The 23,803-nt window shown below is 47.4% G+C and overlaps 1 protein-coding gene across 2 annotated transcripts; it reads right to left on the reverse strand.

Annotated features, from left to right (window-relative positions):
• Positions 1 to 844: 844 nt before the first annotated feature.
• On the reverse strand, positions 845 to 14,560 carry LOC132417205 (carcinoembryonic antigen-related cell adhesion molecule 7-like). 2 transcript variants are annotated; one of them, XR_009517772.1, is made up of 6 exons: positions 14,397 to 14,560; positions 13,085 to 13,444; positions 9,092 to 9,324; positions 5,256 to 5,370; positions 3,759 to 3,790; positions 845 to 2,745 (listed from the first exon to the last, which is right to left on the reverse strand). XR_009517772.1 is itself a non-coding variant. In XM_060000870.1 (6 exons), the coding sequence occupies exons 1-4, from the start codon at positions 14,458 to 14,460 to the stop codon at positions 5,264 to 5,266; spliced, it is 807 nt and encodes a 268-aa protein (XP_059856853.1). In that variant the 5' UTR covers positions 14,461 to 14,560; the 3' UTR covers positions 845 to 2,745; positions 3,759 to 3,790; positions 5,256 to 5,263. The 2 variants fall into 2 exon arrangements, 1 of the variants encoding a protein (XP_059856853.1); XM_060000870.1 differs by having other exon boundaries at positions 9,049 to 9,324.
• Positions 14,561 to 23,803: the final 9,243 nt, after the last annotated feature.

Raw genomic sequence — 23,803 nt, forward strand, 5'->3', positions numbered from 1 at the left:
GACGGGCTAGAGATATAGATGAAGGAGCCCCCTGCAGAGAGGTCATGGAAGCTGTGGAAAGAGGGTGGTGTGGAGCGAGACAAGCAGGTCTGAGTAGGAAATCTGAGGTCGGGGTGCAATGCACAGGTGGGGCTGGTAGGAGGAGAGTGTCCAGAAGGAAGAAGTTGTGTGTGGTCTCAGATGTGGTAAAAGTGAACAATGTGAGGACGGTGAAAGTACCTTTGAATTGGCCAAGAGATGGGTGCTGATCTTCTGCTGCTTCCTGTGGTCTTGGGAAGGGAGCCATCACTGCAGAGGGCCAGGAGAAACCAGGGCATGAGGAAGGAGAAAGACAGCACACGTTTCAATTGCTTGGAAGTGAAGGAAATGAGATAACAGGCTAATTAAGGAATGAAGGTTACCCAGGTTAGAAGAGCTCTGACCCTCTGAGGGGCAGAAAGAAAGGAACAAGGTACAAGGAAGAGAGGGTGCTAGAGAGATTTCTATACCCCTGAAGCCGTGGAGACTGTTGGAGTGAAAGCTGTATCGCTGCATCTGACTCACTGGAGCCACCTGCGTGGGAAGTGTGATTTGTCCCTAGTAAAGAGGCCAGGAGATCTTCTATTCATGAAATCATCTTCTGTCCCAGAGGAAGACAGGCAGCTTCTCCCAGGCAGGTTGGAGCTGTGGCTTGTTGCTCTAGATAGACGCACTTTGTTAGCAGGTGTGCAAATGAATTGAGCGAATTCTCTGATCACTGGATCAGATACCATGTGGACTTAGAAATAGGCTCACGCTGACTCCCTATTAAGCAATTCCTGTTTCTTCTGCCTGTAAAGAAAACATTGTAGAAAATAGTACCAACTGTGAGGCAGCATGTTGATGCCTGATATATAATTTTTATTATAAATATAGAGCAAATTATACAAATAATTCAGAAGCGGCCTTAGCCAGGCAAAATTAAATTACACAGAATAGCGTGGATGAGGAGAGGTATATACGGTCTGTGTCAGGGTTAAAAAACCCTGAAAGAGGTACCTGAGTACAGGGAACTCCCAACCAACCCTCTTTGAGGGGGCCAGTTCCACACAGCATTAGATCAAGTAATGAATATGGAGTAAAACCTTTCTCTCAACAGCCTCAAGGAGGTTCCATCCATGCAGAAGGAGGCTGGGTGGGAAGTAGACGTGCCTCTCCTTCTCCTGCTCGTCCTTTTTATGCTGACACATTGGGTCTCATAGACCCCATGGGAGAAAACAAATTTCAGAGGCTTTCACGAAGCCCAGAGCTGAGCTATAATCCTCCCCTTGTGTCCTAAGGAGCATCAGCACCAGTGCAGCTTTCTAGGTTGTAAACGAGGCCAGCTGCGTGGGTGGTCGTGTCCCCTTCAGGTGCTCCTGCTTCTCAAGAACCAAACACACCTTAGCAGAGGCCAAGGTTTCCTGAGAAGGTGAGTGGGGTGGATGGAACGTGCACAGGCAGAAACACGGAATAGAATGGTGCTGATGGTTGGTCTGAGGCGCCTAGAAACTGAGCGAGATCCCTTTCTGGCCATGAATGTAGAAAACTGCTTCTTCTTATCTTCTTTTTGGAGCCCCTGACATAAAAGGCTTGAGGAGCTCCTGGCCAGAGGGACTTGAGGGGTTTTGGTGGCTTCTTTCACCTAAGGCAGTCAGATTGGCTTACACAGCAAATTAAGTAAACATAACCCCTTTCACATAAACAAACAATTACAAAAATTTAAATGGCGAATGTCTCAGAAGGAAGGAAAAAACCCAATACCCCAAATTGTACATTCTTTAACCATTATTTAAATAATCCCTGCAGGGTAGCTTTCTGATTCCTTTCCCAAATCCCAGCAGATTGTCTCTGTTAAGAGCTGATTGTCCTCTAAAGCGATAATCCCTCCATCTCTGAGCATTGCCTTTAATGAAGCCCATAAAGTTATTAAAACAGTATGTGCATTTTTTGCAATTTCCATTTGGATTCACTTATGGACTTTGAGAAGTTGTTTTCTAGTTGCTTCTAGTAGGTTCTCTGAAGACAGGCTTTCAAAGGTTTAGGTGGTATTCTAGCTAAGTAGTAAGTTGTTTAGCCCTGGTCCTGCAGGTAGACAACCCTGAAAGTGGACAAAGGTATAGAATTTCCCAGTTCAGAACTGGTTATGTATGTGTTTTCCTGTGAATGGTGGGTTCACACCGGGCTTCAGAGAGCAGAAGTTTTTCCTTTTCCTCTCCTTTTCTGGCACATGCATTTCAGTGGATCAAGGACATAATTTTCCAGGTTATGGCAAATTCAAGTTAAACTCCAATATGAAAGGACTGGGGTGGGAAGGAATGAGCAAGTTTAAAACCAGTTTAGGTCAGGAAATGGGGAGGCGTGGAGGTTCTGGCAACTCTCTCCCAAGGTCTGCTTTGCCAAAGTTCAATGACAAGGAAGGTTGGGTTTCCTACAGACCTCCTCCTGGATGTACCTTTTCATCTACTGACACTGAAGGAAGGAACTGTGACTAGGCAGCCTGGAGGAGCCTCATTAGGGATGAAAGGGGGGGAAAGACACTATTCACATTTTCCCCGGAGGGCAAAGGGATCTCCTAGGGATGGGGACGAGAAGCTTGGAATAAGTGCAGTGAGCAGGACTGGTTGCATTACTTATTTTTCACTTCTGAATAAACTGTTTCTGTGGCTGTTGGGGATGGGAGGCTGAAGTTGGTTTCTTTGATTCCTGGGCATTGAAGTTCAGGGCAGAATATGCAACTTCGTCAATCTGAAAGGAATGAACAGCACTCAGTTAAATCAGTGTCGTAGGCCAGGCCCTCACCTTGTCCAGTGTGATTCAGCACCCCATGCTTTCACCACTTTGAAACTTTTAGTTCAGAGAAGGGCTTTTATTACCCATTTTCTCTGCTTACTAACATCCTATTGAATGTTCATTAGAAGAGATAGATTATGGAATGCTACAATGGAATATGATGATACAACAATGAGAATAAATGAACGACAAAGGCACACAACAATATGAATGAATCTCACAAGACAATTTTGAATCAAAGAAGCCAGACACATGTATACACTGTATTTTTCATTTATATAAGTGCATAACCAGGTAAAACTAACCGAATGCACTGGAAATAAGGATAGTCATTACTCTTTGGAGGGAAGTAACTGGAGCGTTTTGTGTGTGTGTTTGTTGGGGGGGTTGATTTTTTTTAAATGATTTGGGTGCTGTTTACATAGGTATGTAGAAACTTAAACATTGTTAAAATATACTTATGATTGAAGCATTTTTCAATATCAATGTATATTCTATTGAAGGTTAAGATGAGAAAAATTCAGTACAATTATCAGAAAGTAAAGGAACTAAGACCTCAGATCTATTAGATTGGAAATTATCATTTGATAGTAAGAGCAGGGTCAGATTGGAGGCAGAAGAGGGAGAATGATCTAGTGCCTTCCTTGAGCTGGGCATTGTGTCAGGTGCTTTACCTTTGTTATGTCATTTAATTCCTTGAACTTCTCTTTGAAGGAGGCAGCATGTCCATTTTACACGTGAAAAAGCCGGGAATCAAAGAGGTTAAGTTACCAGCCCAAGGTCCCAGCCAGGATTCAAGTTCACATCTTGCAATGAGGTAGACTGGTGGGGGTAATACTTCTTTGTCTGTTGCTGAAGTGAGGAACTTTGACCCAAACTTGATCTCACTTTTGTATGTTCAAGAATAACCCATTCTACATAGAGATATTTCCATGAGAAAAGGAGCCAGTGAAACTGGCTGTGCTTACCTTGTTAGGTGAATTGTCAGAGTGGCCCTGACCTAGGGAAACAAAGGAGAGTTATCAACCCATGAAAATGCAGAACTAACTTATTGCCTCAGAACGTGGTGTTCCGAAGCTGTTGTGCTTCTAGCTGAAGGAGGGGGCAGGTGGTGAGAGGGTGGGGTGGGGGGGTGGCCCATGATTAAGACTTAAGGAATTCGCTTCCCTCAGTCTGAGGTCCAGACCCCAGGGCATTAGACCAAGGAGAGGTGGGGAGAGGCCTCAGTGTACTTCCGAAGATTTCTTCCAGTTCACAAGGCATGAGTTTTGCCCAGGTGTGTGTCTCAGCAGCAGGCTTCAGCGGCAAGGAGGGGTATTGAGGCCCACAGTACCCAGAGCACCAAAGGCAGGGAAAGTCTCACCAAAGGAGATGCCTGCATCCGTAATAGAGGCAGGAGGGGGAAGGAGGTAGGATGAGGAAAAGGCTCCTGGAAACATGTCCATCTCATGGCCTGCTTGGCTTGCCTGGCCTAGGAGGGGCGAGTGTCTCTCCCCCAGCTGTGTCTCAGGGGAATCTTACGTGGCTAGGAAGGGCGTGAGGACCTATGCCAGTTTAAGCTTGGGAAACTGAGATTCCCTCTAATAATTCAGAAGGTAGGGATTCACTTGGAAATCCGGGATTCCCTGGTAGGGCAGGGTATATAGTAGAACATACGAGCTCTCACTAGGTGAGCAGGTTTACTTACTCTGGTTGTGGTCTGAGGATTTGTGCTCTGTGAGATCGCGCTGGTCACTTGCCCTAAATAAATATCAGGCACTGTGACTGCTGTTCCCAGGCACAGGACCTTTGCTCCTTGAATTAGGAAGGACCCTGTCAGCATGACTCCTTGGGGCTCCTCAGTGTTCCTTTATACCTTGGTTGGTCCTCTTTCCTCTGAGGACCTCCTCCTTCAATCTACCCATCATCCCTTCTGGTGTTTACTCCTCTCTTTCTTACTGGCTGTTCACATTTAGGGCCATTCATGCCAACTGCTTCTGAGCTTATTTCTACCCTGACACCTTTCCCCTTTTGTAGGTAGATGCTGTTTCTTTGTCACTTTATTTATTGCCCAGGAGGCCTTTGGTTGTTTCTGCTTTTCTTAGGTTCTCTTCCTGTCCTGTCCCTCCCTCCTCCTGCTACTGTTGTCGACAGAGCGCAGGACCCCCTTCCTCCTGCTTCTTTCATTTCCTCATTAGTTTTCCTTCTTGGACCTTGGCTTCCCTGACTGGGGACAGAGGAACATAATTGGTTCTGCCCCCTCTAAACCAGGTGGGGATGGGAATAACTATGTCCAAGAGAGAGTAGGGCACAGGAAGCATGAAGACCAGGGAAGAAGAGACCCACAGGAATTAATGCCAAGAAGAAAGATTTTAGGAAGCATGAGGAGCAGATCCAGGTCCAGAGACAGAGATGAAGTCTCCTTCCCTCTCCCGAGCATGACGATTAGCCTCAGAGAAAGCAGAACAAGAGGAAAGGCATCATACCCTTCAGTCTATCTCATATACGGGAAATACACCAGAGGTTCAATCAGAGCTATGCCAGCCAGGACTCCAATCACGATGCAGGCAATAGCACCACCTGAGAGGCCAGTTGAATCAACTGTCATCGAAAGAAAAACGAAGAGTCAATGAAGGTGACATTATTTTACAGTGGGGGGTGCTCTGGGAAATAACTCTCAATATGAAATAGTCTCGACTTGTTCCTTCAAGGAATAAAATTTCTGTGGAAGGTTGCTGTGAGGTGACTAGCCGACTATATTTTTGTAATTTTTTCCTCTCTGACTGTATTTCTAGGTTGGTGGTTGGACATGCCTCAATTCCAGTGTGGCCTTTCTGCACTCAGATATTTTTGAAGGCTTTGGAAATGGAAGAAGCGCTGATGGTTATTTTTCTATGTTTATAGCTTCCCATCTTTTCATGATTACATCTTTCTCTGGGTGTGGCCCAGGTGTGGCCACCATGAATATGTGCCTGTTAGGTGTCTTGGTGGGGATTTTTTGATGGAAGGCCCTCTGAATTCACTGCCCCTCTGCACAGAGACCACCCTTCACACAGGTTCCCAGCAGGAATATGAAATCAATCCCAGTTCTGCAAGAAATGATTTTTTTGTGTTGGGTGACTTTAGTTCAAGGACTCCTCACCAGATTTGCAGACACTCTCTTAGAACTGCACTGCAGCCTAAAACTTCCTCCTTCCCTTTCTCCTTCCCAGGGATCCAATATGCATCATGGTCTGAGGACCCTCCCAGGCTCCTCCCACTCCTGCCCCACTTTCCTTCACAGGCATTTTTCCCAATGAATGTCTTGTATGTCTAATCCCATCTGGGCTGCATCTCACAGGATGAAAACTAACATACTAGATGTGAAACTTTGCACTCAACTCCTTTTTTTCTCTCTTCCATATTTACTCAGTAACATGTTCCTATGCGTCTTTTGTGTTATACCTTCCTTCCCCAAATATATAATACCTTTTGCCTCTTTGTTGTTTTTGTTTTTTTTTTGCGGTACGTGGGCCTCTCACCATTGTGGCCTCTCCCGCTGCAGAGCACAGGCTCCAGACGCACAGGCTCAGAGGCCATGGCTCACAGGCCTAGCTGCTCCGCGGCATGTGGGATCCTCCCGGACCGGGGCACGAACCCACGTCCCCTGCATCGGCAGGCGGACTCTCAACCACTGCGCCACCAGGGAAGCCCTCTTTGTTCTTTCTTATTTCAGTTCCCCTCACCATTCAACTCAAAACTGAAAATTAATGCTAATGTTAGCTATTGTTATGATGTACTTACTATGTGCCAGATTCTGTGCTATATATAATATTTCCCATATATCTCATTTAATTCATATAATAACCCTGTCAGATAGACATTATTTCCATTTTACAGATGGAAAATCTGAGGCTTCCAGTAGTGAAAAACCCAAAGTCATATGGCTAATAAGAGGTGGATCTAGAGTTAGGTAGTCCTTGAATCGGAGTACCCGATTTCACATAACCTACTGATAATAGTAGTAATTATAGCAGCTAACATTTTTGGAAAAATTTTCCTTTGTGTGTATTTTGCTATGGGTTTAATTGAATATTACATTAAATCTGAAACAAAACCATGAAGCAGGTACTTTTATTACAATTTTCAGCTGAGGAATCTGAGGCTCAGAGAAGTCAAGAATCCTGTGCAAGAATTTGTAATTGTAAATGCTTACATTAAAAAAGTAGATCTCAAGTCAGCAACCTAAATTTACAACTTAAGGGACACGAAAAACAAAACAAGGGAAAAAAAAAACATACCAAAGCTAGCAGAACGAAGGAAACAATAGCAATTAGAATGGAGATAAATAAATTAGAGAATGGAAAAACAGTAGAGAGAATCAATAAAACCAATATTTGGTTCTTCAAAAATATTAACAAAATTGACAAATCTTTAACTAGATTGACTAAGAAAAGAAGATTCAAATTACTAAAATCAGAAATGAATGTGGGAACATTACTACCAATTCTACAAAATATGAGTACTATGAATAATCATTTGGCAACAAATTGGATAACTTCTACAAAATGGACAAATTCCTAGAAACATGAAAGCTGCCAAGATGAAATCACAAAGAAATAGAGACTATGAATAGACATAAAGTAAGGAGGTTAAACCAATAAAAAACACTTGACAAAAATCCACTAACCTTTCATGATGAAAACACTCAAACTAGGAAAAGAAGGAAACCACCTCAACATAATAAAGGACATATATAAAAAACCCACAGCTAACATCATCCTGAATGGTGAAAGATTGAAAGTTCTTCCTCTAAGGTCAGGAACAAGACAACAATGCCTGTTTTTTCCACTTCTATTCAAAATAGTATTGGATGTATTAGCCAGAGCAATTAGGCAAGAAAAAGAAATAAAGGACATCCAAATTGGAAAAGAAGAGTAAAATTATCTCTGTTTGCAGATAACATGACCTTATATGTAGAAAACCATAAAGATCCCCAAGAAAACTGTTAGAACTAATAAACAAATTAATCAAAGCTGGAGAATACTAAATCAACTTGTAAAAATCAGTTGTTTCAGGACTTCCCTGGTGGCGCAGTGGTTAAGAATCCTTCTGCCAATGCAGGGGACATGGGTTCAATCCCTGGTCCGGGAAGATCCCACATGCTGCAGAGCACCTAAGCCCATGCACCACAACTACTCATCCTGTGCTTTAGAGCCCGCAAGCCACAACTACTGTGCCTGCGTGCCACAACTACTGAAGCCCACGCACATAGAGCCCGTGCTCCGCAACAAGAGAAGCCACCGCAATGAGAAGCCCGTGCACCACAATGAAGACTAGCCCCTGCTCGCCGCAACTAGAGAAAGCCCACGCACAGTAACGAAGGCCCAATGCAGCCAAAAACAAAAATAAATAAATACTATTAAAAAAATCAGTTGTTTCTATACACAAACAATGAAACATTCAAAAAGGAAATTAAGAAAATTTTATTTACAATACTATCAAAAATAATGAAATATTCAGGAATTAACCAGGGAGGTGAAAGACTTATACACTGAGAAACTATAAATAAACACTGCTGAAAGAAATTAAAGAAGACATAAATAAATGGAAAGACATTCCATGTCCATGGATTGGAAGACTTAACATGGTTAAGATGACAGTACTACCCAAAGTGATCTAAGATTCATCGCAATCCCTATCAAAATTCCCCAATGACTTTTTTTTTTTTTTGGCTGAAATGGAAAATCAGCCCTAAAATTCATATGGCATTTCAGGAGACCCCTAAAAGCCAAAAAAATCTGGAAAAAGAAGAACAGAGTTGGAGGACTCGCATTTCCTGATTTCAGAATTTGTTACAAAGCTACAGTAATCAAAAGTGTGGTATTACGGGGCTTCCCTGGTGGCGCAGTGGTTGAGAGTCTGCCTGCAGATGCAGGGGACGCGGGTTCGTGCCCTGGTCCAGGAAGATCCCACATGCCGCGGAGCGGCTGGGCCCATGGGCCATGGCCGCTGAGCCTGCGCGTCCGGAGCCTGTGCTTCGCAACGGGAGAGGCCACAACGGTGAGAGGCCCTTGTACCGCAAAACAGTGAGAGACCCGTGTCAGCCGCTGTTGCCTCCTAGACTTGGCTCAAGGCTGGGCCTGCCCAGATTTGCCTGGGACAGGAAGTCATGGCCAGCCTGATATCCAGAGGTGAGAGTCCATGTACCTGGACCTGAGAGGGAAGGGTGTGGTCTGGCCTCCGGCAGTGGAGATTCAGTCAGGCTGCCTGGGGCACATAGGAACAGAGGCTACTCACAGATGACGTTCAGGGTGAATGGGTCACTGCGGCTGACACTCACTGGGTTCCGAGCTTCACACATATAGGGTCCTGTGTCATTCCTCGTGACATGGAATAAAGTGAGAGTCCTGTTGTCCTCAGACAGTTCCAGCCTGGTGCTGTTGGGGAGGCTCTGCTTGTTGACCCACCACGTGTGGGAGGTGTTCTGAGTCTCCGTCCCACATGTTAGCACTACAGTGTCCTGCTCCACGGGGTTGGAGTTGTTGCTGGTGATGACTGGGGTGGGCAACACCGCTGTGAAGACAACAGAGAGAACATGGCCCCTTTTATACCTTGATTCCTCCAATAGCATCTTCAATCAGAGTTGGCATTTCTCACCTTTGAGCCAAACTGAGTCCTTAAAGAATAAGGCAGGTCTTTGTATCACAAGACAAATGCATGAACATCTGAACTTAGAGAGTATAAGGCCACCTGCTCTATGTCTGAGAGAAAGCACAGACTTCCTCAAGTGTCTGTCATGTATCAAGGTTTGATAGCAGTAACATAGGCCTGGAAATCAGAGACCCCTTGCTCCCTCATTTAGTTTTTTGTTTGTTTGTTTGTTTGTTTTTGTGGTACGCGGGCCCCTCACTGTTGTGGCCTCTCCCGTTGCGGAGCACAGGCTCCGGACGCGCAGGCTCAGCGGCCATGGCTCACGGGCCCAGCCGCTCCGCGGCATGTGGGATCTTCCCGGACCGGGGCACGAACCCATGTCCCCTGCATCGGCAGGCGGACTCTCAACCACTGTGCCACCAGGGAAGCCCCCTCATTTAGTATTTTACTGACCAGGTGACTACCTGACTGACCTTGGGGTGTTCACCTGGAACGTGCAGGTCCTGAGACCCTCAAGCTGCACAGACCTACATTGCCTGGTGGAGACGTGTTTTCACTGAGTCCTCAATTTCCAAGGTTCCCTAGAGATAGGTAATGATGGGCCGTCCCATAGTCCTTAAACCCCAAGAAGACTGGGCAACATGGCCTGGAACTGGGTGTTTGAGCAGAAATAACACATGGGACGACCCAGAGCAAGCCTGGTGGTCAGTCCAGTATTCTAGCTGCAGGGCCATGAGGTAGGGCAGTTCTGCCCAGGTGTTAAAGGTGATTGACAAGACAGCGACCCCGTAAAGGCTAGGCAAGTCCAAAGAATGATTAGAAAAGAGTGAGGGGGAGGGACTTCCCTGGTGGTCCAGTGGGTAAGACTCTGCGCTCCCAATGCAGAGGGCCCGGCTTCGATCCCTGGTCGGGGAACTAGATCCTGCATGTATGCCCCAACTAAGAGTTCGCATGCCGCAACTAAGAAGCCCGCCTGCCACAACTTAAAGATCCTGCATGCCGCAGCTAAGACCCAGCCAAAATAAATAAATAAATAAGTATTTAAAAAAAAAAAAAAGAGTGAGGGAGACATGCTGGCTGGCTTTGGCAGTAGAACCAACGTCTCTGCCCTTAGTCTTGGACAGAATTGATCGGGGAGAGGTCTGAGTCTGTTTTATAAAGAGAGGAATGATTTAAATTAGTAGAAACGTTCTGTGTTATGTTAATAACTTTAGGAGAAGAGGTCCCTGTCACCAATTTCCATGGACAGTCAGGCAAATGGGGAGGAGGCCCACCACTGGCGTGTGGCATGTTTTCTTTTCTTTTCTTTCTACCTCAGGAAACACAGGTAGAGCTGGATCAAATTTGTCTGAGTTGGGCCAAGTCTAAGTGAAAGGACAGTGGCTTGGGCACCTCATCGTCGGAGAGCCCTATGATACAGGTACCATCATGAGGATGAATGAAACAGTCAGGAAAGCAGTCAGATGGCACAGGGTCTGTCAGCCCCACCCTGGGAAGGTCTTGGGAACCACTGAGAGGAACGGGAGGCTCCCAGAAGGACAAGAATGTGAGTCACAAATCAAAGAGGTGAAGTGAGCCACTGGGGACTGCAGAACTGTCTTTCTGCCTTTCACTTCCTGGTTGAGTCATGTAGGCCTTAAGATTCACCACCTGTTACGTGGTGTGTTCCACTTGTTGCCATCATGGAGGGAAAGAGCCCTGGACCAGGGCAAAGTGGGAGCTCATTCTCCCGGTGACCTGGGGAAACTGGCTCGTGTTGGAGCCTCGCAGAGGCTGCTGCTCCCACTGATTTCTGCGTCCTTTACTATTGCCCGGGAGGGTGGGTCTGGCCACAGGTGTTAGCAGGACGGGAACAGGGCAGTCAGCCATTTGCGGGAGTATCTGTGGAAGGCTTAAGGGTAGGGGAGCTGTGCAGAGCAGGGCCAGTCCCGGCTGGAAAGAAGGAGGAGGAAGATGAGAGACATGGAAGCAGCAGAGAGAGCAAAAAATGTCCATTTACAAGTGACTTCAAAGTGGGGGTTACAAGTGCCGTCAAAGATCAAAGATCCAAGAGCCCCACTGCTGCCCAGAGGCAGGATCCCTACAGCCCTGGAAAACCCTCCCATGGCCGAGCAGCCCCACAGTCACCGTGAGACCTGGCTCCCAACGTGCTTTAGGGGCGGGTGGTCAGAGGATGGAACATGGGTCCCATCCCTGGAGAGAGAGGCAGTAGGTGTGGCCAGTACCTCCTAGGATTCTGCATCCAGATTCCAGTGCCTGAAGAGATTATAGGTCATTCACTCATTCTTATACCTTCCATCCTTCCTTCATCAAAGAAAGATTGAGAGTTTACCTGTTGGGCCCTATGCTGCTTGCAGGTGGAGGTTGGAGAGTGAGGAAACCGAGTCCTTCCCATGTTATTCCAGCGGGAGTGACACCCAGCACATTAGGAAACAAATAAATAAATGATTTCTCATCCAGTGCAAGGAGCTTGTGCATTGGCTGCCTGAAGAGGGAAGGCCTGGACATTCCTGTCACTGACTATGATCATTGATGCAGGTCATTTAGTTCTAGAGTAAACAGGATTCATCTTCCATTTCCTTTTACTTTCCGTGCCAGAGTCTCCCTCTGAGCTGGGGATGCCCAAGAAGAAAGGATCTGAACCCACAGCTGGCTTCTGGGTCCAAAGATGCACAACAAGGCCCCCGGGATGGAGGAGAGGACGGGGCTGTTATCTTGGCATGACTCTGATTGGCCAGTCATGGTCTGTGTGACTCTGATTCAGTGAGTGTAATCCCCTTTAACTCAGTTTCTCCTCATTAAAATAGAAAAAATGGTAAACTGTCTCAGGATTGCCATGTTGCCTGTGTATTAACCTTAAATCATTAATAATTAACTGACCTAAAGCTGAGCATAGAGGAGCTGACCATAAAAACTGCATCTATTATTAGTTGCATCCACAGGAGAGGGCTCCCTGGGCTGTGCCCGGTGGTCAAGGAGCTGCCAGGAGCATCTTCTGTCCTCTGTTCCTCCCTGAGGATGCCGACCTTCCTCTGGAGTCTCCTTAGTCCCCCAGGTGGTCGGCTAATAACCTGTCTTGCTCTCCATGCTGAGTCTCAGGTGAAGGCCCAGACTCCACCCCTGCCCAAATGTGGCTCTTGGGGCTGAGCCCTGGCTGGTGACCAGCTCTGAAGCCTTGGGACTCAGGCAGCTGGGAAGTCACTGCTCCCAGTCAACCCCGTCCAGGAGCTTAAAGCCCAACAGTGGCAAATGTTCTCCGGGGTTGTTGGAGGCGGGAGCGGAGGAGCTGGGCAGGGGCTTCCCGGGGCTGAGCTTCTCTGTGGGGGTCCCAGGGGGCCCTCAGGCCAGGCCCATACTGAGTCCTACAGGGTCTCCCTCAGCGTCATGGGCACAGGGAGGGGCCCAGGGGGTTGAACTGCGGCTGATCTTCCTCTGCTGTGTTACTCCCATCAGCCTGGTCCTTCTTCCTGCACAGAATGTCTTCAGGGTCCGGATTCTGCGAAAGAATTCTGATCCTTTGAAGTTTGTCTCCACTGTGTGTGTGTCCTGCACTAAATGTTCAAACCCCAACCTGGGATGTGATACAGAGGGGGATGGAGACACAGTCCAGGCCTGTCAGTCCTCTGTGTGTGACTAGAATTCACCCCACCCAACACCCAGAGGTCAGAGAGGAATCACTCACGGTATACGCGGAGTTGTGCAGCTAGTCTTTCCGTCTGTAAATCATTCTTTATGATGAACAGGGTGTAGTATCCTGTGTCTTGCTGGGTGACATTCTGGAACAGCAGGGATCCGTTGGGGTATATTGTCTCTCGACCGCTGTGTGCAAGCCCAGTGGTGCTTGTACTAACGTCTATTCTATGTGATGCAATTAGTTGGTTGTTCTCTACCCTTTCTCCTCTGTACCAGCTGTAGCCTAGAAGATCCCCTGTCACACTGTGGACAAGTAGAAGCACATCCGTGCCTTCTGCAGCAATGACGGGCACCGATTCAATAGCGGGTTTCACAGTGCTGAGCAGCTTCCAGAAGATTACGAGTGGGACTAGGAGGGAAGAGAGAGAAATTAATATTCTGCCCTATGTGTTGGGATGGAAAAATGGGGCCCTGGGTCCTGAGCAGGGCTCTTCATCCCTCAGCCTTGGTGTGTGTTTTTGTAGTGCGTGTGTGTGTGTGTGTGTGTGTGTGTGTGTGTGTCTGTCTGTCTGTGTCTGTGTGTGCATGTGTGTTTGCTACTGGCTCAGGGTCAGCAGCATGACCCCCATTACTTCAGCCCCTCTGAGCTTGTTATTTCCTCTGTTTCCCCAGATGTCTTCCTGGCTCACTCCCTTGCTGCCCTCACACGCTTGTTCACACTCAGGGGCCTGTTGGGAGCTGCCCTCCCTGACACCTGCTCCGAAGACCCTCCGTCTTCACTTTCTGACCTTTCCCTGCTCCGTTTCCTTCATGACACTTGTCAGCACCTGACAGCACATTCTAGATCTCTTTGCTTGTCTGTCTTCCTCCCCATAGAGTGTGAGCTCTGGGACGGCAGGGACTTGTCTGATCCTCGTTGTAACCCAGGGCCTGGACCAGGCTCCAAATACCAGGTGAGGAAGGAATGAGTGTTCCCAGGGCCTCCACCGCCTGGTGTTTATTTGTCAATCTCTAAGGGTGGTGGGTAAGGACAGTGTTTAACTTCCTGGTTGCGTTTTTTTCTGGATTGACACCCTGACATAAATTGTTATTGTCACCAGTTTTGAAAAATTACTGCTCAGTGATGAATAATTTGGAAAATGTACAGTAATTGAGGTTTTCCTGCCCCTCACCAATTCCAGTTCATTGAGATTTTCCTGTTGCTCAGTCCCTCCCCCCACCCTCCCCTGCTCCCATGTCCTCTTCCCTCAGGTCCAGACAGAAGCCCTCTGTCCACTCTCAGAGCCCTGTCTCCCCCAGAGACCTCAGCCTGTCTCTGTTCTCCCACCCCTGCCCACACCCTGAAAATTGTCCCCTCTCACCTGCCAGCAGGAGCCCATTCCAGGGGCTGCACCCTCTGTGGGCATGGGCTAAGGGGGGCTTCATGGTGTCTGCTGTCTGCTGTGTCCCTCGCTCTGTGAGAAGAGCTTCAGCTCCCGAAATGCTCACGAGCACTGCTGTCTGATGTGTGAGCTCTGCTGTCCTTCCTCCCTCTGTGCTGGGCCTCCTCCTTGGGCAGGAGCACTTCGCTGGGTCACGTGGGCCAGGGGCGGGGTCTCTGCCCAGGGCCCTCCCTCTCCCTCCTCTCTCATTTCTGCCTGCCTTCTCTCTTCTTCCACCTTCCCTTCCTGTTTACAATTCATTTCCCTGTGAACCGCTGCTCTTTCTGCCTTTTTCAGCTTGACTCCTCAGCCTAGAAACACACACACACAATTTGCCATTGGTTGGGGGGAGCACAACCCTGGGGCTCCGTGTCCTGGGCATTCCCCACAGTTTGCAGTTGGGGTGCACAGTCAGCCTCTCCCCCACAGCCTCCCCTTCCCCTTCTGCGTTTTCCCTTTAGAGCAGGAGCCCTGAGGCTACATCTCATACCCTTGTCACAGGAATGTCACCCACACTGTGCATTGGAATCACTGTGGAACTTTATAAAGACTGTGAATGCACAGATGACCCCTTAGAAATGCTGTTTCAGCAGCTGCCCAGGTAACATGTATGCCCAGCCAGGCTGAGACCCCATAATGGGCTGGGGTAGACTCTTCCCCTCTCTTGTGCACATGGAGGGTCTGCAGATCCTGTGAAAGCACAGAGTCTGCCTCAGCAGGTGTGGGGTGGACCTGAGAGTCTGCATCGAGCTAGCTCTCAGGTGACGCTGATCATACTGGCCGTGGAGCACGGTTTCAGTAGCAAGGTCTGTCAGCACCACACAGACACCTAGAGGTCCCCAAACCAGGATATTATTTCCCTTTGTGACACGGAGGGTCTTTCCAATGTTCTCAAATGCTCTGAGAAGGTTTCCTTCTGTTCCTGCCAGAAGGCTCCAGGAAAGGATTGAGGGGCTAGAAAGGGTGCAACGTGAGTGATGTCTGGTGAGAGGGACGCTTCTTCTCTCTCCATGGGGGTCTAGCTGGGCCACAGCTTCCTGGGACACACACTGATGACCTGAAGGAATAGTAGTTCCTAAAGGTGTGAAGTGGGCCAACTCCTGGCTGGATGGAGGAGCTGTCCATTGTGGGGAGCTTGGAGAGCTGTGGCCTAGGGTGACACTGGTGAGGGTCCTATTCTGCTGGGCTGAGGGAGGTCTGTAGCCCTTGGGGAGGCTCTAGCCTGTGGAGTAACTCTGCCGCCCTCTGGTGGACAAGGAGGGAAGTGCAGCAGTTACCGTGCCATGCTGCTCTGCATGTTTATTCAACACCATGAACTTTTTACATGGGTTACGTATCATGTGAATGCTGCATCATGTTCCAGCTCTGTGAGTCACAGTCTCTGCTGCTCCAAGAACTCCAGCCCCGTTCCTTAATGAGATGTCACCAAGCTCAGATTTCCAGGAATGTAGATGAGTTTGTGTTTGTCTCCAGTAGGTTATACTGTGTGCGTCCCTGGGAGACAGTAGTGAATGTGGCTGGAGCACTAGGTGATGGGTCTATGGGAAGAAGAGGCAGGAGCAGGGAACCAGGCTTGTCAGGAGGGGAAGGTCTGGGTCAGGGGAGCAGAGGGGGAAAGGATGGACAGTCAACTTCCCCTCTTGCTCCTGGAGCCTGGGTCAGGTGAGAAGGGAGCTGGTTCCCTCTTGTTCATCAAGAGCTGGGCCTCACGGGTGCCCTATGCCCATGGCTGAACTCTCGTGTTAAGTCCACTTTTATCCAGGGTTGTCGTTGGCGCTCTCTGTACACATAGGCTATGAATGGAGAGGCCCCTGGTCTTGAGGTGGCTTCACACACACAGTCCCACCCAGGGCCTCGGGGTAGCTCCCGCAGCGCCTGTGATCCTCTGCTTCTCCCTCCCCCATTCCTGGGGTTTCTTTCCTGTACCACCTTCTCCCTGGGACTCTGTGGACAGCCTCAGCCAGTGACCTCACCTGCTTCCGTTCTAGGCAGCTATCCCTGTGATCTCTGCCCCCTCACAATCTCTGGGCCTCACTAGTCTCTCTCATTTTTTCTGACCCCTGATCCCTGTGAGGAAAGGAGGTTGAAGCTGAGATTGGTACTCTCCAGGTTCTACACTTTTTAGACAGCTTGAAAGCCAGGAACCCTGATGTGTCAGTGGAATCATTTTTGTGTCTCCCGGTGGAAGCATTCCTCCCTTTGGAACTAAGACCTCTGGGCAGCAGAACATAAAGTCACGGGAACAGGAAGTGTAAATTTTGCTAGTGGATCATTAGAGGAGCACAGGCTCCGGACGCGCAGGCTCAGCGGCCATGGCTCACGGGCCCAGCCGCTCCGTGGCATGTGGGATCCTCCCGGACCGAGGCACGAACCCGTGTCCCCCGCATCGGCAGGCGGACTCTCAACCACTGCGCCACCAGGGAAGCCCAAACCCGAATATATACCTTTTGACTCCATTCACCCATTTCACACACACCCCACTCCTCATCTCTGGCAACCACCAATCTGTTCTCTGTTTTTGAGCTTGAGGTTTTTTGATTTGTTTTAAATTCCACATATAAATGAGATTATACAGCATTCGTCTTTCTCTGACATTTCACTTAACATAATCTCCTCAAGGTCCATACATGTTTGTAGTAAATGGCAAGATTTCATGTTTTTAATGGCTGAATAATATTCCGTTATATATATGTACACCACATTATCTTCATCCATTCACCCGTAGATGGACACTTAGGTTCGTTTCATATCTTGACTAATGTAAATAATGCTGCAATAACATGAGGGTTCATAAATCTTTTCAAGTTAGTGTTTTCATTTTCTTCAGCTGAATTCCCAGAAGTGGAATTGCTAGGTCACATGGTAGTTCTATTTTTAACTTTCTGAGTAACCTCCATTCTGTCTTCCCTAGTGGCTGGACCAATTTACGCAATTTACATTCCCACCAACAGTGCACAAGGTTTCCTGTTCTCCACACCCTCACCAACACTTGTTATTTCTTGTCTTTTGGATAACAGCCATTCTAACAGCTGTGAGGTAATAGCTCATGCAATTTTGATCTGCATTTCCCTGATGATTAGTGGTGTTGAGCACTGTTTCCTGTACCTGTTGGCCATCTGTATGTCTTCTTTGGAAAAACGCTTACTCAGATCCTCTGCCCATTTTTAATCAGATCGTTTGGTTATGTGCTATTGAGTTGTCTCAGTTCTTTAAACATTTGGGGTATTTACCCCTTATCAGATATATGATCTGCAAATCTTATCTCCCATTCAGTAGGTTGCCTTTTCATTTTGTTGATGGTTTGTTTCCTATACTGCGCAGAAGCCTTTTAGTTTGATGTAGTCCTACTTGTTGATTTTTGCTTTTCTTGCCTTTGCTTGTGGTGTCAAATCCGAAAACTCATCACCGAGAGTAATGTCAAGGAACTTACTGCCTATGTTTATCTTCTAGGATTTTTACGGTTTCAGGTCTTACATTCAAGTCTTTCATCCATTCTGAGTTAATTTTGCTTTATGGTGTAAGATAGTCATCCAGTTTTACTCTTTTGCATGTGGCTGTCCAGTGGCAGGATGGGACGGAAAGTTCCAACCCTCTAATCACTCCTTTGGGTCCACTAGCCACCAGCCCTCATCTTTAGATGCAGTCCAGTAGAGACCTCATTAACATAACAAAAGACACCTTCGCGGCTCTAAGCACTTAGGAAATTCCAAGGGTTTTAAGGAGCTCTGTGTCAGAAATGGGGACGAAGACCAAATGTGTGCTTCTGATTATAAACCACAATATCACACCTTCCCCACATTCTTCAATTCCTTGATGGTACTAATCTCTGCAGTCCCTCCAGGAATGTAGTATTGCTTTTGATTTATTTTCCTAGGTGGAGGCAGTTCTAGTGGCTTCCATTTGGCCTATCCCCCCAAAATAGCCCTCACTCCACAGGTCAGGGAACCAATGTGGGGATTCTTCCAGTTGCTGAATATATCTACTCCAATTATGCATTTCAAAACTGGGGAAATAACCACAGGATGAGTTCAGGGACCCAGTGGGCCCTTGTGAGATGGACTGGAGCTAAAACTCCATTGCTTGTCTGATTTCCATACGGTCCTACTCTGACTGGTGGGCTACGGTGACATTTTGGGTCACCTGCAATTAGTGTCATTTCAGAGCCTGTGTCCATCAATCCCCCCAAAAGTCTGATTATGTCTTTTTCCTTGATGTATGGTCACTCTGGTAAAAGGTCAAAGGTCACTTTGGGGAAGAAGTCTGGGAGAAATATTAACAGTAAAACAAAAAAAACAAACAAAAAAAAACAGGGCTTGCCCTGGTGGTGCAGTGGTTGAGTCTGCCTGCCGATGCAGGGGACAGGGGTTCGTGCCCCGGTCCGGGAAGATCCCACATGCCGCGGAGTGGCTGGGTCCTTGAGCCATGGCCACTGAGCCTGCGCGTCCGGAGCCTGTGCTCCGCAACGGAAAAGGCCACAGCAGTGAGAGGCCCGCATACCGCAAAAAAAGAAGAAAAAAGAATCCGCCTGCCAATGCAGGGGACACGGGTTCGATCCCTGGTCCGGGAAGATCCCACACGCTGCGGAGCAACTAAGCCTGTGCACCACAACTACTGAAGACCTCGCGCCTAGAGCCTGTGCTCCACAACAAGAGAAGCCACCACAATGAGAAGCCCGTGCACCGCAACAAAGAGTAGCCCCCGCTCGCCGCAACTAGAGAAAGCCCGCGTGCAGCAACGAAGACCCAATGCAGCCAAAAATAAATAAATAAATAAAATAAATTTATTAGAAAAGAAAATCATATATCTGTTAAGGGGTTAATGCCTAGAATATATAAAGAAACCCTACAATTCAACAACAACACTAAAAAAACCCCAAATTACCTGATCAAAACATGGTCAAAACACTTGAATAGACATTTCTCCAAAGAGGATATACAAGTGGCCAACTAGCTTATGAAAAGATACTCAACATCACTAATCATTAGGGGAATGTAAATCAAAATAACGGTAGGATATTACCTCACACTCATTTTATAGTGGCCATCATGCATGTACACACATACACACACACACACACACACACACACACAGGCATGCAGAAAATAACCTGCGTTGGCAGGAATGTGAAGAAATTGGAAACTTTGAGCACTGTTGGTGGAAGCATAAAATAGTGAATCTGCTGTGGAAAACAGTATATGGAGTTTCTTTCAAAAACAAAAAATAGATTTACCATATGATCCAGCAAACTCACTTCTGGTTTTATATCCCAAAGAATTGAAAGCAGGATTTTGAAGAGATATTTGCACATCCATATTCACTGCAGCATTCTTTACAATAGCCAAGGGATGGATGCAACCCAAATGTCCACAGACAGAGGAATGGAAAAAGAAAATGTGGTCCATACATACAATGGAGTATTATTCAGCCTTAGAAAAGAGGGTACTTCTGGACTTTATGCTAAGTGAAATAAGTCACAAAAAGACAGACACTGTGCTCCCCCACATATGAGATATCTGAAGTAGTCAAAAATACATAGAAACAGAAAAAGAACAGTGGTTGCCTGTGGCTAGGGTGGGGAGGGAAAAAATGAGGAGTTGTTAAAGTGTAGAATTTCAGTTCTGCTGATAAAAACGTGCCAGAGATCTGTTGCACAACTAACAGCCTACATGTAACAGCCACTGAACTGTATACTGGTTAAGGGTTATGATAGTAAACTTAATGCTCTGTGCTTTTTACGATAATTAAAGTTTTTTGAGGGAGAAATTTGGGGTTAAGAACCCTGGGGCTTTTGAGAACCTCCTGCCTTGAAGGGGAAGCTCTGGGCTCGATAAGTACAAAGTGCAGGTGGTCTGAGGGTTCATTTCCTGTTTCCAATCAGCCTGCTTCAGCCTCGGGCAGTTACTCTTGGGGCCTTTGAGATGGGGGTGGAGGCCCAAAGCTCCAGTGATTCTGGAGAGTAGAGAGGCCAAGGTGGGTTAGGGCTCACCTGGATAATCCACCATAACCTTCCCATCAGTATCTTTAATGGAATCACATCAGCAAAGTCCTGCTTTATAAGGTAACATTCACAGGTTCCAGGGATTACAACAGTGATGTCTTAGTGGGTAATCATTCAGCCTACCATACTATCTCCTGTTCATCAGATCTTGGGGGTTCTCCCCCAACAGTGGCCTCCGGTGTGGGAAGAGCATATTTCAATGTCCTTAATAAGGTCCTACTTCAAAGGGCTTCACAGGTGGGTTATCACGCCAGCTCCGCCCAGTTTCCCCCGTTTCTAGTGAAGCTGCGGCAGTCTGTATTTGGCGCCATCTGGTGGACACAGCGTGCCACAGCAGGTGTGCGTCCAATAGAAATACAGTACAAGCCAGGTATGTAATTTTTCATTTTTTAATAGCCATATTGAAAAAGAGGTGAAAATTATTTCAATAGTATAGCTTATCTAACCCAATGTATCTAAAACACACTCATTTTGACATGTAATCCACAACAAAAATAGCGAGTACTTTCAAATCTTTGTTTCATACTAAGCCTTCGAAGTCTGGCGGGTATTTGACACTTAACAGCACCTCTCAGTTCACACCAGCCACATTTCAAGTGCTCAGAAGTCACACGTAGCGGTTGGCTGCCATATTGGACAGCACAGAGCTAGAGGAAGATTGAGGGGCAGAGAGAGGGACGAGTGGAGGGAAGGTGGGGGGAGGGGACTCTGAGAAGGGATACAGCCTGGGGGAGGGGTTGGCCTGGCCATAAAGGCCAAGAGGCAGTGGCATTAACATGTCCACGTGTGTGCACACACGAGATGGGCCTTTGCACGCCTCCCATACACGCATTCAAGATGCAACAGAACCACAAATGTGATCTCCCCCCAGAATCACCCTCCTCTGTGTCCCAGTCCCCCAGTCCCGGGGATAACACCCCTCCCCACCCCAGCCCTGCCCATCAGTCTCCTGAGCCTCCCTCCCCCGGGGCTCTCCTCCCCTCCCCACAGCCCTGCCTGGTCCAGCCCCATCCTAGCCCACCAGGGTCCTCTACTGACCAACACTGTAGCTTTTTGAAATATAATTCACACACCCTTTTAGACTTCCCTGGCCTTCCAGTGATTAAGATTCCACTCTTCTAATGCAGGGCTTGCAGGTTGGATCCCTGGTCGGAGAAATAAGATCCCACATGCCACATGGCATGGTCAAAAAAAAAAAAATTATAAAAAAATAAATAAGATAAAATTCACCCTTTTAAAGTATAGAATTCAGTGCTTATAGTGTATTCATGTTGGACAACCATCACTGTAACTAACTCCAGAACATTTTCATCATCTCAAAATAGAACCTTGTGCCCATTAAGCAACATTCCTCATTCTCCCCTCCTCTCCGCCCCTGGCAGCCACTAAGCTACTTTCTCTATGGATTTGCCTCCTTTGGATATTTTGTATAAATGAAATCATACCATATGTGGCCTTGTATCTGGCTTCCTTAGTGTAGCATAATGTTTTCAAGGTTCATCCATGATGCGGTGTGTATCAGTCCTTCATTCCTTTTAATGGCTGAATAATGTACAACTGTATGGATACATGACATGTTGCTTATCCATTCATCCTTGCCTTTGCCTTAGGAGACAAATCCAAAAAAAATTATTGCTGTGATTTATACCAAAAAGTGTTCTGCCTATGTTTTCTTCTAGGTGTTTTTGACTCCAGATCTTACACTTAGGTCTTTAATCCATTTTGAGTTTACTTTTGTGTATAGTGTTAGAAAATGTCCTGATTTTATTCTTTTACATGAGTTGCCCAGTTTTCCCATTTACTGAAGAGACTGTCCTTTCCCCTTTGTATATTCTTCCCCTTTGTATATTAATTTTTTAAATTAATTAATTATTTATTTTGGCCGCACCAGGTCTTAGTTGCAGCATGTGGGATCTTCCTCGTGGCACGTGGGATCTTTTTTTTTTTTTAATTGCGGCACGCAGACTTCTTAATTGTGGCATGCATGCGAGATCTAGTTCGCCGACCAGGGATCGAACCAGGGCCCTTGCATTGGGAGCACAGAGTCTTACCCACTGGACCACCAGGGAAGTCCCTGTCATACATTATCCCCACAGACTGCAGATTCATGTGCAAAATACATGCTGTCATTGCTTAAAATAACTGAGTTTTGGGGTTGTTTGTTATGCAGCAGTAGATAGCTGCAGTAATGCTCATCCTGCCGGTCCATGGACCGCACTTTGAGTAGCAAGAAGCTAGACCTTCACTAGACCTTCTAGGACTTTTGCACTTTGAGTAGCAAGAAGCTAGACCTTCACTAGACCTTCTAGGACTTTTGCATGTGCAATTTTCCTTCTTGTTACTCTTTTCCCATTCTCTTTCTCTGCTTGGCTCTTTACTTATTCCTTAGGTTCTTTTCCAAGAACACTTTCCTGATGTTTCAGGCTGGGCCTCTTGCCTTATCTGAGTCCTCTCCCATCCTGCTCCATGCTCCCCGGTGAGGAAAAATGCACGCTTACATTTTTGCAATTCTCCTTCAAGACACTTTCTATTTGGGAGTGAGGATATTCCCAGAGAAGTGAGATGTTGGCAGATGGGAGAGTCCGTGCTCCCCCATCCCGGCCCTGATCATCTTAGCTGTCTCTGTGTGTTAAGGGGTCCCCCCACCTTGTTGGGCTGGGAGCTCCAGAGGGCAGACTTGGTGCTGACTTGATCATTGCTGGATGTAGCTCAGTAAGTTGGCATTGAGAAGGACAGTACCGGGGAGGGGGAGCTGACCACATTCACCCAAGCTTCCCTTAGTGTTTGACTGAGGTGATTCCCCCATAGATGTCACTTCTATGGCCCAGGACATGGCCCAGAGCAACTCCCACCCAGACATCAGGGGCCACCCATCATGCTGTTCTTGAACAGTAAGCATTCCCTCCCAAGTCGCCCCCTCCAGTCTCCCGTCTGTGCCTCCCTCCCTCCCGGTCTCTTTCTCCCCAAGAGGCAGAGTACCTTGGCATTTGTGAAGCATGACCCAGACCCTGTGGCCATGGAGCCCCACCTCCCCAGCCCTGGTGACCCCCACGGACTCGATGTAGCTGCCAAGAGACCCGGACTGCCCCCTGCCTCTTTCTAGAGTGCCCAGTGTCGGAGAGGGGGCTCTGCTTTGTCTTTCCCCTTCCCTGGGTACTGGGGTCTGACTTCCAGCATTCTCCCCAGCATCACCCCCTACAGGAGAACTCCCAGCAGCTGCAGACCTGGCTAAGGTAGGCAAAGGAGGACCAGTTTGAGGATGGAGCCCAAACCCCCAAACCCCTCGAGTCTTGGGTGACTCCAGTGCACAAAAAGAAGCAGAGTATTTTTAAATTTTATTTTATTTATT

The sequence above is a fragment of the Delphinus delphis genome, chromosome 20 (assembly GCF_949987515.2).
Source record: "Delphinus delphis chromosome 20, mDelDel1.2, whole genome shotgun sequence".
NCBI classification, from domain to species: domain Eukaryota; kingdom Metazoa; phylum Chordata; class Mammalia; order Artiodactyla; family Delphinidae; genus Delphinus; species Delphinus delphis.

Excerpts from the sequence above, each read along its gene's own strand:
- LOC132417205 (XM_060000870.1), bottom strand. The coding sequence starts at position 14,460 with ATGAAGCCCCCCTTAGCCCATGCCCACAGAGGGTGCAGCCCCTGGAAT. Across the intron at positions 9,325-13,084 it reads TGCACAACTCCGCGTATACC|CGGTGTTGCCCACCCCAGTC; the intron begins GTGAGTGATTCC and ends TTGTCTTCACAG. Across the intron at positions 5,371-9,048 it reads ATTCACCCTGAACGTCATCT|TTGATTCAACTGGCCTCTCA; the intron begins GTGAGTAGCCTC and ends TTTCGATGACAG.